The 12,600-nt window shown below is 36.9% G+C and overlaps 1 protein-coding gene across 1 annotated transcript in view; it reads right to left on the bottom strand.

The window, feature by feature from the left end:
* The window catches only part of LOC150108077 (dynein axonemal heavy chain 3-like), a 170,289-nt gene that overhangs the window by 144,437 nt on the left and 13,252 nt on the right, over positions 1–12,600 (bottom strand). Inside the window, exon 2 of the mRNA XM_090415941.1 lies at positions 5,627–5,735. Within this exon, the coding sequence (XP_090272067.1) occupies positions 5,627–5,735 (109 nt within the window). The remainder of the gene's footprint in view (positions 1–5,626; positions 5,736–12,600) is intronic.

Genomic DNA, 12,600 nt, shown 5'->3' with positions numbered 1-12,600 from the left:
AATTAAAAAAAAGGTGTCAAAAAGATTGTGCCACTTCATAAAGGAGGTGATCGAACTCAAGCATCAAACTATAGGGCTATCTGTATGTCAGGTGTTGTGGTTAAGTTGTTGGAGAAGCTTGTGAGAGCTAGAATCCAGAGTTGGGTTGACAACAATGGTATAATCTTTGATGGACAGCATGGATTTGCTAAAGGGAGGTCGTGTTTTAGTAATCTACTTACTTATTACAATAAAGTGACTGCTTCCTTGGACAGAGGAGAAGGATACACAGTAATATACTTGGATTTCGCAAAAGCTTTTGATAGAGGGCCTCATGATAAGTTGACAGTCAAACTAGAGCAGATGGGGTTGGATATTAGATTAGTGCATTGGATTGGAGACTGGCTATCTGATAGGTATCAACAAGTTGTGTATGGGGGTGCAATATCCAGGAAAAGGAAAGTCACTAGTGGAGTGCCTCAGGGATCTGTTTTAGGGCCATTACTATTTAACTTGTATATTAATGATATTGGCGAAGATTTGGATGGAGATATTCAGTTGTTTGCAGATGATGCAAAGTTGGGAAGAACCATAAAGAGTAGTGAAGATGTTGTGGCCTTGCAAGAAGACTTGAATAAATTGAGTGATTGGGCAAGCAAATGGGGATGTGAGTTCAATGTTGCAAAATGTAAGGTTTTAAAATTTGGAAAACAAAGATGGGATGCAGAATTTATGCTTGGTAAGAATATATTGTTGGAAGTAGAGGAAATAAGAGATCTGGGAGTGATAGTGGATAAGGATCTAAAATTTAGGGGTCACATCGCCAAAATTGTGAAGACAACACAAAGACTTCTGGGAATGATGAGGAGGACACTGACGTGTAGAAGTAGGGAGATTCTTGTTCCATTGTATAAGGCTTTGATTAGGCCACACATGGACTATTGTGCCCAGATTTGGTCACCTGGTTTTCAGAAGGATGAGGAGATGTTGGAAAGGGTCCAACGGCGACTGACTAAGGTAGTTTCTGACCTCTGGAATGTCGAGTATGAGGAAAGATTGAAAAGATGTAATTTGCAGAGACTAGTGGAGAGAAGGAAGAGGGGAGATATGATAGAGACCTACAAGTTGGTAAGGGGTTGCTATAGGATCAATGGTGGAGAAGTTCTACAGCGAATAGTGGGAGATCAGGGGAGAACCAGAGGTCATCCCTGGAAACTGTATAAAGAGGGTGTGAGTAGGGGAGTGAGAGGCAGGTTTTTTTCGTGCAGAGTTGTGAATGATTGGAATGCCTTGCCTGAGAGTGTGGTGTCTGCAAGGAGTTTGAATGTGTTTAAGACCCGGTATGATGAGATGTGTGTGAGATAAAAGGACCTCCTAGATGAGTCTTTGACTCCATGAGGTCTTGTTTAATAATAATAATAATAATAATAAATCACCCTCCAAGTTGGTGAGAGTGACCATGAAGTGATTACCTGGGTGGTTGCCAGCAAGCAATGTGAGGACCTATAACATGGAATGAGGAGTTGAGCAGTAAGGAAATAAATGCTGTATGGGAACAGCAGAAAGAAATACATAACAGCATCAGGGAGTGAATATATTCCAAAGGCCAAAAGGCTGAAAAAGGCAGGTGAAAATGGATGAATATGGAGCTTAAGTGTGAAATCTGGAAAAAGAAAGTACTTTGGAGGAAGTACAAGATGAATAATGGTAATCAGTTACATGAAAAATATAAAGGACGTCAGGACAGTGACTCACTTAGTAAGGAAAACAAAAGTAAAGCATGAGCAGAAATTGGCAAATCAGGCTAAGCAAAAACCCTACAGAGTTTTTTTAGATTGTGGCAAGTAGAAGGATGAATGATCATGGAAAGATGAAGTTAAGTAATGAAAGTGATAGAATAGTAACTGCTGCAGAAGACATTGCTGAGGCATTCAGTGGTCAATTTATAAGGGTGTTTCATCCTGATCAGGGTGGAATCATGAGGAACTTAAGTGTAGAGGACATAGGAGAGGATAGCTTAATTGTGAGTTAGCAGGAGGTATTTGAGGAAATAAATAACCTTGATGTTAAAAAGGCATTAGGATTTGATGACATATCACCACGCATCTTAAGGGAATGTTCCAGGGAACTGGCATTGGCATGGCTGTTTAATAAGAGTTTTGAAACACCACAGGTTCCAAGGGAATGGAAGGAGGGTAAAATTGTTCCACTGCATAAAGGCTGTAGCTTCAAATTATAGGCCAATCTGTATATCTGGAGTTGTGATGAAGGTACTGGAGAGATTAGTCAGAAGTAGGATACAGAAATGAGTTCATAACAGCAGTATTCTCTGTGGTTATCAGCATGGGTTTGTTAAAAGGAGATCATGTTTCACTAACTTACTTATGTACTATAACAAGGTGACAAATACCTTGGACAAGGGAGATGCAGTGGTGTACTTCGATTTTGCAAAGGCTTTTGATAGACTGCCACACAATAAGCTCTTAAATAAATTGAAACAGATGGGATTGGATAACAGACTTCTGTGTTGGATCAGTGACTGGCTGTCAGATAGGTATCAGAAAGTTATATATGGGGGTACAGTATCCCGAAAGAGAAAGGTAACTAGTGGTGTACTGCAGGGGTCAGTTTTGGGGCCATTGTTGTTCAATTTGTATGTTAATGATATTGGGATGGGTTTAACTAGTGATATCCAGCTGTTTGCAGATGATGCAAAATTGGCAAGAGTAATGCAGAGTCAAGTGGATGTTATTGCCTTACAGGCTTTGATTAGGCCACACATGGACTATTGTGCCCAGATTTGGTCACCTGGTTTTCAGAAGGATGAAGAGATGTTGGAAAGGGTCCAAAGGCGACTGACTAAGGTAGTTTCTGACCTCTGGAATGTCGAGTATGAGGAAAGATTGAAAAGATGTAATTTGCAGAGACTAGTGGAGAGAAGGAAGAGGGGAGATATGATAGAGACCTACAAGTTGGTAAGGGGTTGCTATAGGATCAATGGTGGAGAAGTTCTACAGCGAATAGTGGGAGATCAGGGGAGAACCAGAGGTCATCCCTGGAAACTGTATAAAGAGGGTGTGAGTAGGGGAGTGAGAGGCAGGTTTTTTTCGTGCAGAGTTGTGAATGATTGGAATGCCTTGCCTGAGAGTGTGGTGTCTGCAAGGAGTTTGAATGTGTTTAAGACCCGGTATGATGAGATGTGTGTGAGATAAAAGGACCTCCTAGATGAGTCTTTGACTCCATGAGGTCTTGATTATTAATAATAATAATTAATAATAATAAGAGGACTTGAACAGATTGCATGATTGGGCAAGTAAGTGGAACTACCAGTTCAATGTTGCAAAGTGTAAAGTTTTGAGATTTGGTAAGGAACAATGGGATGCAAAGTATACACTTGGTGGGGAAACTTTAACAGAAGCAGAGGTGATGAGAGATCTAGAAGTGATAGTGGACAACGACCTGAAATTCAGTCGCCACATTGTACAAGTTATGAAGACATTACATCATATAATGGCAATGATGTGAGGACCCTCACATGCAGAAATAGAGAGATTATGATTCTACTGTATAAAGCCTTGATCAGGCCTCATATGGATTATTGTGCACAGATTTGGTCACCGGATTTTCATGGTGACGAGGATATGTTAGAAAGGGTACAGAGAAGATTCACAAAGGTAGTCAGTGGTCTTTGGAATGTGGAGTACGAGGACAAATTGAGAGAATGTAAGTTGCATAGCCTCGTGAATAGGAGGAGGGGGGGGGATATGATTGAGACATATAAGCTGGTCAGGGGTTGTTATCGGGTAGACATGGAAGATATTTTTCATAGAATGGGAGAGGGGAGTAGAACAAGTTGTGAAGAGGCCATTGCTTGAAACTGTATAAGTAGGGTGTGAGAAGCAGGTTCTTTGCATGGAGGGTGGTTGGTGAGTGGAATGCATTGCCTGAGTGTGTTGTGGATGTGGATACATTGAATCAGTTTAAGATGCAGTTGGATGAGCATTGTGTACAATAGTAAATACCTCCTACGATGAGTCTATGCCTCCATGGAGGTCAAATGTTAATAATAATAATAATAATTTAAGGAAAGGAAATCAGAAAATCAGAAGAGAGAGAGAGAGAGAAAGAAAGAGATTTTAGCCAAAAAAAATCTCTTTTTTTTGATTCTGAGTTGTACATTGAATCTAAGTTGGACAACGTCAGACTTGAAGTCTGGCATTTACTAGTTGTGTAAAAGACCGCACACATGTGTTGCAAAGGAAAGGAGTGATATATTTGAAATATGTTAAGAAATCAGTATTTTATTATTATTATTATATTGTGTAGCTATTCTATAATAGCTAGATTGGATAAAATCTTTTTTGCCCCTGTAGTACAGTAATTTTAATTGTATTGATTTGGGTTGTTGCTGTTTCATTTCCCATGGTAATTGACATTTCATGAATGGCAACCGTTATTGAAAATCTTGCAGACTTTGTAGTTTAGATTATACACAACACAGTGCATGACAGTTGAATATTTGTTATTTTATAATAGTACTGAGTTAATATGGATGTTGTTATTGTTCAATGCAGATAGTTATCATTATTATTATTAACATCCGACCTCCATGGAGTCAGAGAGAGGTCACAACATACTCAGGCAATGCATTCCACTCACCAACCACTCTCCATGAAAAGAACTTTCTCCTCACTCCTCTGCACACACCCTCTTTATACAATGGCCTCTTGTTCTACCTTCCCCCTCTCTTATTCTATGAAAAATCTCTTCCATATTAACCTGATAACCCATGAGTAGCTTATATGTCTCGATCATAACCATCCCCCTCTTCCTTGTATTCACAAGGTTTTGCAATTTACATTCTCTCAATCTGTCCTCGTACTTCACATTCCAAAGACAACTGGCCACTTTGTGAATCTTCTGTGGGAGACCCTTTCTAACATATTCTCATCACCATGAAAATCCAGCATTTTCAATCTAAAATATTTTATTGCATCATATACCTTAATCATGTGCATTTGGTAGTAACCAAAAGGAAGATTACATAGGAGTGCCACCTAAAATAGTAAGCTTGCTATTTAAACTGGCATCGATTCAAATGTGACTTTTGGCCACTTGTCCAGTAAGCGAAGTGATGGTATCACACTGGGTGGTGAAACGTACCATCTAGTAGTGTCTAGTGACAGAGATGTTTGGTCTTTCTTCTGAGAGGGTGTGGATGATAAACCTCAATCCCTGCCTACATTAGTTTTGGCTAGATAATTTTCTCCATTTTAATAGTTTTTTGCCTATAGGCCAACCAAGATGCAGTAAGAGGACTTGGGTGCTATAGCCCAACTGAACTTCACCAAAATTTTGGGACAGTCTGATCAGTATAGATATTCCTGAAATATCTTGGTAATATTCTACAGAGTTGGATTCTAACTCTAAAATGGTCTTTTCTATAAATGACTAAACCGACATAATATTTTGTTTATAATAATTTAATAAAATTGTCACATTTTAAATAACTACATTCAAAAGAATGTCAAATCTATTTAAAAAAAATTATTAAAAAGGATACAAGGAAGTGGATGATGCCTTTTTATTGGAAGTTGGCTTAACTTCCGCACAGTAAGGTGTCGCGCTGTTGGTGTAAAATTATTACCAATTGATTCACTTGGAGAATGGAAAATTGATCGTTCTTTGTAAGGAACTGCTAATGTCCAAGAGCTTTCTTGAACCAGAGGAGGATATTCTTCTAATCTCCTCATCAACTGAAATAAAAAGTTTAGCATATATAAAAGGCAAATAAATAGTTTCATTTTAATACATTATGCAGACTACATTGAAAATGTTTTATGTTTGTTTCATTTGCCAGCCTGGCTGGCCAAGTGGTTAGCGTATCCGCTCTCCAGCCAAAAGGCTGCGGGTTCAAATCCCGCTGTGGGCATGGATGTTTGTGATTGTCTGTGGAAATACCAGTGGTGGTCGGCAGTAGATGGTGTTGGCATAGTTAGTGGATTGAGTGGTGGAGACAGTTGTACAGCAGGTGCCCTCCCTCGATGAGTCTTTGTACTCCCTGGAGGTGTCAAATAATAATAATTTCACTTATTTCATACATTTCGCATTAATATGTATATATCTAATTTTAAGTTGTTTAAAATTTTCATTAGCACCTGAAAAGTTTTTGAGACTATACCTCTCTCTCTCTCTCTCTCTGTCATTGACATGTACTTCACACATTCTCATTGGTAAATCATTGTTTCTATAACAATGATTTTGTTTTTGTATTTAATTCAAATAAAATTTGAATTTTATACTGAATATACTTGATACTTGGGCAAAAATTCTATGTAATAAAAAACCTCACACTAAGTCTGTTGCTGTTATTGTTGTGCCAAATACAACATAGTTAGATATCATGACAGAACATCATTAGTTATTTTTTATTATTTTGTGACACCTCCAAGGTGTACAAAGACTCATCGAGGAGAGGTACCAACTCTACAAATCTCCATCTCCACCACTTAATTCACCAATGCCATTGTGCCCAGTATTTTTTGTCTGTAAATTGTGTGTGTGTTCTGAAGGGTGATTTGTCTGTATACGAGATGAAAAACCCGAGTTTCTGAGAGAAAAAACCCTGCTATCTCTGTACGAGATTGGTGAACTCACCTTCAAACTGAAAAAAAAAAAAAAAATCATATAAAGATACCATTGTTTTTATTTTAAACAAAAAGAAAGGAGAAATAAACAGTAAAAGATCAGATAATGTAACAACTGCAAGAGAAATGAGAAAAAAGAGATGCAGTTAGCAGAAAAATTACAGAAGTAACATTGAAATGAAATAATATAGAATTAATCTTCTCTTCCTCTGAATCAGCAAGAAAAGGAAAGTCTTGAGTCTAAACTTATATTTCAGATATTGCAAATTTCTTAAACATTTTGAATTATGAATCTAAAATATGAATAAAAATATAAAGGAAAATTTTCTGGAGAATTTTCTCTTCTCCTTACAAATAAAGTCAAATATACTGAACCATGTTAATCTCAGAAAAAATAGCTGCTATCCACATGCAAATCTAATGCATGTAGATAGCAGCATGTGAATAGAAGAATGAACTGCTAGCCTATCAACACAGGATCAGACAACTGGGAAAAGAGTCATTTAAAGATCCATGATCAATGCTCTATTGAACTGGTAACCATCATTCCTCTACTTTATGTTGTACCTGTTAAAATAAAAACAGCAGAAGCCCTTTTCAGTACAACTGCAAACACACCAAACCTGCTTCTCTTTTTTTTTTAACTCTTTTATTCCACCTACTTCTATCTTCTGAAACAGACTTCCTTATAAAGAATTCCGAAACAACTACAATCTGTAGCTCTTCAAAAAAAAAAAAGTCAATAAAACTTCTTTCTCAATCCTAAGAATCATACTTATAGATTCTTTAACCTCTCATGTATGGGATTAATATATATAAAAAAAATTGAATGAATAGAGTATTTTTTTTATATACATTATGCACATAAGAATAATTTGCTATAAGTTTAATAACTTAAATACTATGTCTGGGTACATGATATCAATTCAAAGGTTCAGAGAAAAGAATATAGAGGAAACTGAAATGGAAGTAGAGAGAGATAAGGAGGTTCCGTAGGTAAGCAAATAAACTTTTAAATATGCTAATATAAATTGTACGCTGCATAACTTGGTCAGTTTCAACAATTGTCTTATAAAAAGAGAAGCAGAGTGCTATTGATGATAGAGAAAGAGTTATGTCGATACAAAGTAGAGAGATGCAAGATGGAAATAGTGCCAGTGGTTTTGAGGCAGTATGGTGTGAGATAGAGGTAAATGGAATCAAATACTTGGTGGGATGTTGTTATAGACCAGGTAATGTGGATGGTGGTGATAGTCAAATGTATAGTCAAATTAGCCAAGCAAATAAGAAAAGGGTGATCATTATGGGTGATTTTAATTATGGCAATATAGACTGGAATGATGAGATAGCAACTGGAAGTAAAGAAAATTAGTTTCTTGAGTTTTTGAGGGATAACTACCTCAGACAGTATGTAAGAGGGCACACGAGGATTAAGGGTCTTGGATTTGGTCATCTCATCAGAGGATGTAATTATAAATGAGATGTCAAATCATCCACCAATTGGTGAGAGTTACCATGAGGTGATTACCTGGGTGGTTGACAGCAGTGCGAGGACCCCTGTGAGAAAAGGGTATAAGTGGAACTACAGGGCTGGTGTTTATGAGCAGCTCAGGAGATAGCTTGCAGGTGTAGCATGGAATGAGGAGTTAGCTGAAAAAAGAGGTCAATGCAGCTTGGGGGATATTCAAGAACTGTCTAATAGAAGCAATGTCCAAATGTGTTGTAAGGATCAGAAGGTTAAATAAAATAGGTGTGAAATGGATGAATGAAGAGATGAAGTATGCAATACAGAGAAAAAAGGAATTATGGAGGCAGCATAAGAGAAGTACTAATAACTAATTCCAAAAGGATTACAAAGAACAGACAAGGAGGGTGACATGGTTGGTAAGGGTAGTAAAAGTGAAGTATGAGCAGCAGTTAGCTAATGAAGCCAAAAAGAATCCTAGGGAGTTCTTTCGATATGTGGCCAGAAAAAAAAAAAGAATGATTGTGGAAGAATGATTGGAGAAATGGTATAAGGACAACTGCTGCAAAAGATACAGTGGAGAAACTTAATGGGCACTAAATAATGGTCTTTCATTCTTGTGAATGTGACATCATGGAAAGTTTGAGAGCAGTTGATGATGATGATGGGGAGGAGACTGACTATGTGTAAGATGTGCAAGAGGTATATGGGGAATTGAGTGAATTTGATGTTTATAAGGCAATGGGACTTGATAATATATCACCATATATTCTGAAGGAATGTGCCAGGGAGTTGGCATCTTCCTTGACATATTTTTTAATATGAATCTCACACTGAGTCAAGTTCCAAAGGAGTGGAAGGAGGACAAGATTGTGCTGCTTCATAAGGGAGATAATAGAACTCAAGCATCAAATTATAGGCCTGTCTCTGTGTCAGGTGTTGTAGTTAAGGTGTTGGAGAAGCTGGTGAGAATTAGGATTCTGAGTTGGGTTGACAGCAATGGTATTATTACCTTTGATGGACAGCATGGATTTTCTAAAGGAAGGTCATGTTTACTTACTTATCACAGTAAGGTGAGCTTCCTTGAACAGAGGAGAGGGATACACAGTAGTATACTTAGATTTTGCAAAGTCTTTTGATAGATTACCACATGATAAGTTGATAGTCAAACTAGAGAAGATGGGAGTGGAAATTAGATTAGTGCACTGGATCAGAGATTGGCTGTCTGATAGGTATCAGCAAGTTGTGTATGGGGGAGCAATATCACGGAGGAGGAAAGTCACAGTGGCGTACCTCGGGGGTCTGTTTTAGGGCCATTGCTGTTTAATCTGTATGTTAATGATATTGGCAAAGATTTGAATGGGATATTCAGTGTTTTGCAGATGATTCAAAGCTGGGATGAAATTAAGAAGAGTAGAGAAAATGTGACCTTGCAAGACTTGAATAGATTGATTAAATGGGCATGGGAATGGGGATGCAAGTTCACTGTTGCAAAATGTAAGGTTTTAAGATTTGGATAAGAAAGATGGGATGTAGAATTTACGTCTGGTAGGGATATGGTGTTGGAGGTGGAGAAAATAAGAGATCTTGGGGTGATAGTGGATAAGGAATCTAAAATTTAGGGGACACATTGCCAAAATTGTGAGGACAACACAAAGAATTCTGGGAATGATGTGGAGGACAATGACCTGTAGAAATAAGGAGATTCTTGTTCCATCATATAAGGCTTGGATTAGGCCACACATGGACTAATGTGCACAGATTTGGTCACCTGGTTTTCAAAAGGATGAAGAGATATTGGAAAGGGTCCAGAGGTGACTGACTAAGGTAGTTTCTGATCTCTGAAATGTCAAATATGAGGAAAAGTTGAAAAGATGCAATTTACACAGTTTAGTGGGTAGGAAGAAGATATGATAGACATAAGTTAGTAAGGGGTTGTTATAGGATCAATGTTGAAGAGGTTTTAGAGAAAATGGTGGGAGATCAGCGGAGAATCAGAAGTCATCCTTGGAAGCTGTATAAGGAAGGTGTGAGCAAGGGAATGAGAAGTAGATTTTTTGCATGCAGAGTTGTGAATGATTGGAATGCTTTGCCTGAGAGGGTGGTGTGTCTGCAGAGAATCTGAATATTTAAGGTACGGTATGATGATCTGTGTTCATGAAAAAAGAACCCCCTAGATGAGTCTTTGACTCCATGGGGGGGGGGGGGTCTTAGAATGGTAATAATAAATCAGCTGCATCAAATATATACACACACTTCTTTCCAAGGTCCATTGACTACTTGGAAATCAATGGACCCCCCCCCCCCCCACGGGCAAGGTATATTGTACTATGTGAACAAGTCATGTAATTGTAGCTGGTATAAATTGTAGGAATACGATGCTTCCAGGTCAGTTAAACTATGTCCAGGTGAAAGAAAAAGAGTTTGTAAAAGGCATTGTGATAGGATGCCATGTTGCAGGCCTATGTGCTCGGCAAATTTTTGACAAATTAAGCCATCCCAGATCAACAATCAGTGATATCATACTGAGTTGGAAGTGCAAGCAATCAACTGCAAGTGCTACCCACAGTGGACGACTTACCACACTCATCAAACATTACTGTAAAGTGCTACTGTTGGGTTTGTCTTTCATCCAACCTTATATTTGCTAGCTGTTGGTTGACCCCACATTCAAACATAAAGAAAATTTTTATTATACTGCGTCACTCTATGTTTGAAATTACACAATTATTGTGAAGGAATCGAGCATCAAATAGCACTACAGGCCGATAATTTCTTAACTATATTTAGGGTTTCCCGCAAGATTCGTATTTTAATGAGCGGTGCAATGAAACTGAAATTAGGCAAGCACAAGAATCAAGTTAAACAAGATATTTAATTCTCTCACAAAATTATTCTTACATAAGAAACAAGAACTCTATTAAGATCAATGCAATTAGAAAATAATTTATACATTCAATAAAGTATTAAGATTCTACTCAGCTGAGTGCATCATTTACTGCTAGAACTTATATGACTTTCACAATTCACATCCATTAGGATTTCAACTTAGTTTCACTTTAAACAATATCAATATTCAGCAAAACATTCAAAAGTTAGTTCTTTTTAGTGTCAGTGAAATTTTCGTAAACTTCAATTTATCAAACACTTAACAAGCATCATCAATATTTATCAGGGGATTAAAATAGTTCTTAAAAGGCTCAGTCTACATTTTACATATACGTAGTGAGATAACACATTCAAACATGAACTAATTCTTCAATGAAGTTTCTCACATTAATTTCACAAGGAAATGTTTTATAATATCACTCATTCAAGCTTGACTAGCTGGCTCCAGCAACACGAAATTTGACCAAGTTCTCCGGACACAAGTAACACTATCACACGTTAGTTATAGAATAGATATTCTTACCAGTATGATCATCATAGCTTGCACATTATGGAAAACTCTTACAACACTTCTAGGCACTCGATAATCTTCTACTTTAGACAACACAAAACTTGTAGTCCCTGAGTTCAACAACTTATTTGCCAAGACTGGAAAAGATATTTTCTTGCTCGTAATAACTTGTCTTACGATAAATCTCAATCATATTATTATTATCCATTCACTTTGGTAAATTCCTTTACAAGGTGACAGGAAACTATAAATAATTATGAGTTCGAAGTAAGATTCATTAAAATCGGAACAAGCTTCCAAATCTTTATCGCGACGTTCGATCTCGGGTTAGGTCACGTTTCACTACCTATCTACACTCACTCCATTTTCTTTCTGGTTCCTTCTTCCTCTATCTCATAAATCCTCTCTCTTTATCCCGCCCAAACCACGAAATTATCACATGATCATTGTACAGTTCTCAATGCTAAGGCATGCGCTATCATGAAATAACTTAGTTTTCTGACAGCAGCCAATCAAATCACATTAGCAGAGTCCCTTAGAAATATTTTCACTTTCAGTTAGAAATACTTTCACTTTCCATTATAACATATAAAATGCATATATTACAGTTCACTTAGGATACATTTACAAGTTATATTAATAATTTATACAAAATAAAATAACTAAAAAAAAATTACAATTATTATTTCAGAACAAATAACAGTAAGTGTTTAAATTACAATTTATTTAGGAACAAACTTAGCTCAGGAAATGCAATTCATGTTAAATCATGAATGGAGTATTAATAAATCATCTTCATTCACAATTTAACACTACGAAAAATAATACATAAAAACTGCCATTCATTGGCAGATATGTTGAATGCAGAGTTATGGGCATTGATTGACTGGAACATGAATCCATTATGTCTTCTAATATTATTTCTTCTTTCTCTTCTCACTAGTTTTCTAAATTCAGTAAATTCTATTTTCTTCCTAGTACCTTTATGTTTTTTTATTCTCAATTCTTCACTTTTCTTAATTAGGTCTTTAGTATTTTGACTTAATCTATTAGTTCTTACTTGGCTGTTTTTCCATGTTTTTACCATTTCCACATTAGATCTCTATAGA

This window comes from Typopeltis vanoorti, chromosome 3, assembly GCF_054136105.1.
Source record: "Typopeltis vanoorti isolate ZY-2024b chromosome 3, IOZ_Tvanoo_1.0, whole genome shotgun sequence".
Taxonomy (NCBI): Eukaryota; Metazoa; Arthropoda; class Arachnida; order Uropygi; family Thelyphonidae; genus Typopeltis; species Typopeltis vanoorti.
Note: the sequence above shows the minus strand (reverse complement) of the source record. Positions and strands in the feature narration are given on the sequence as shown.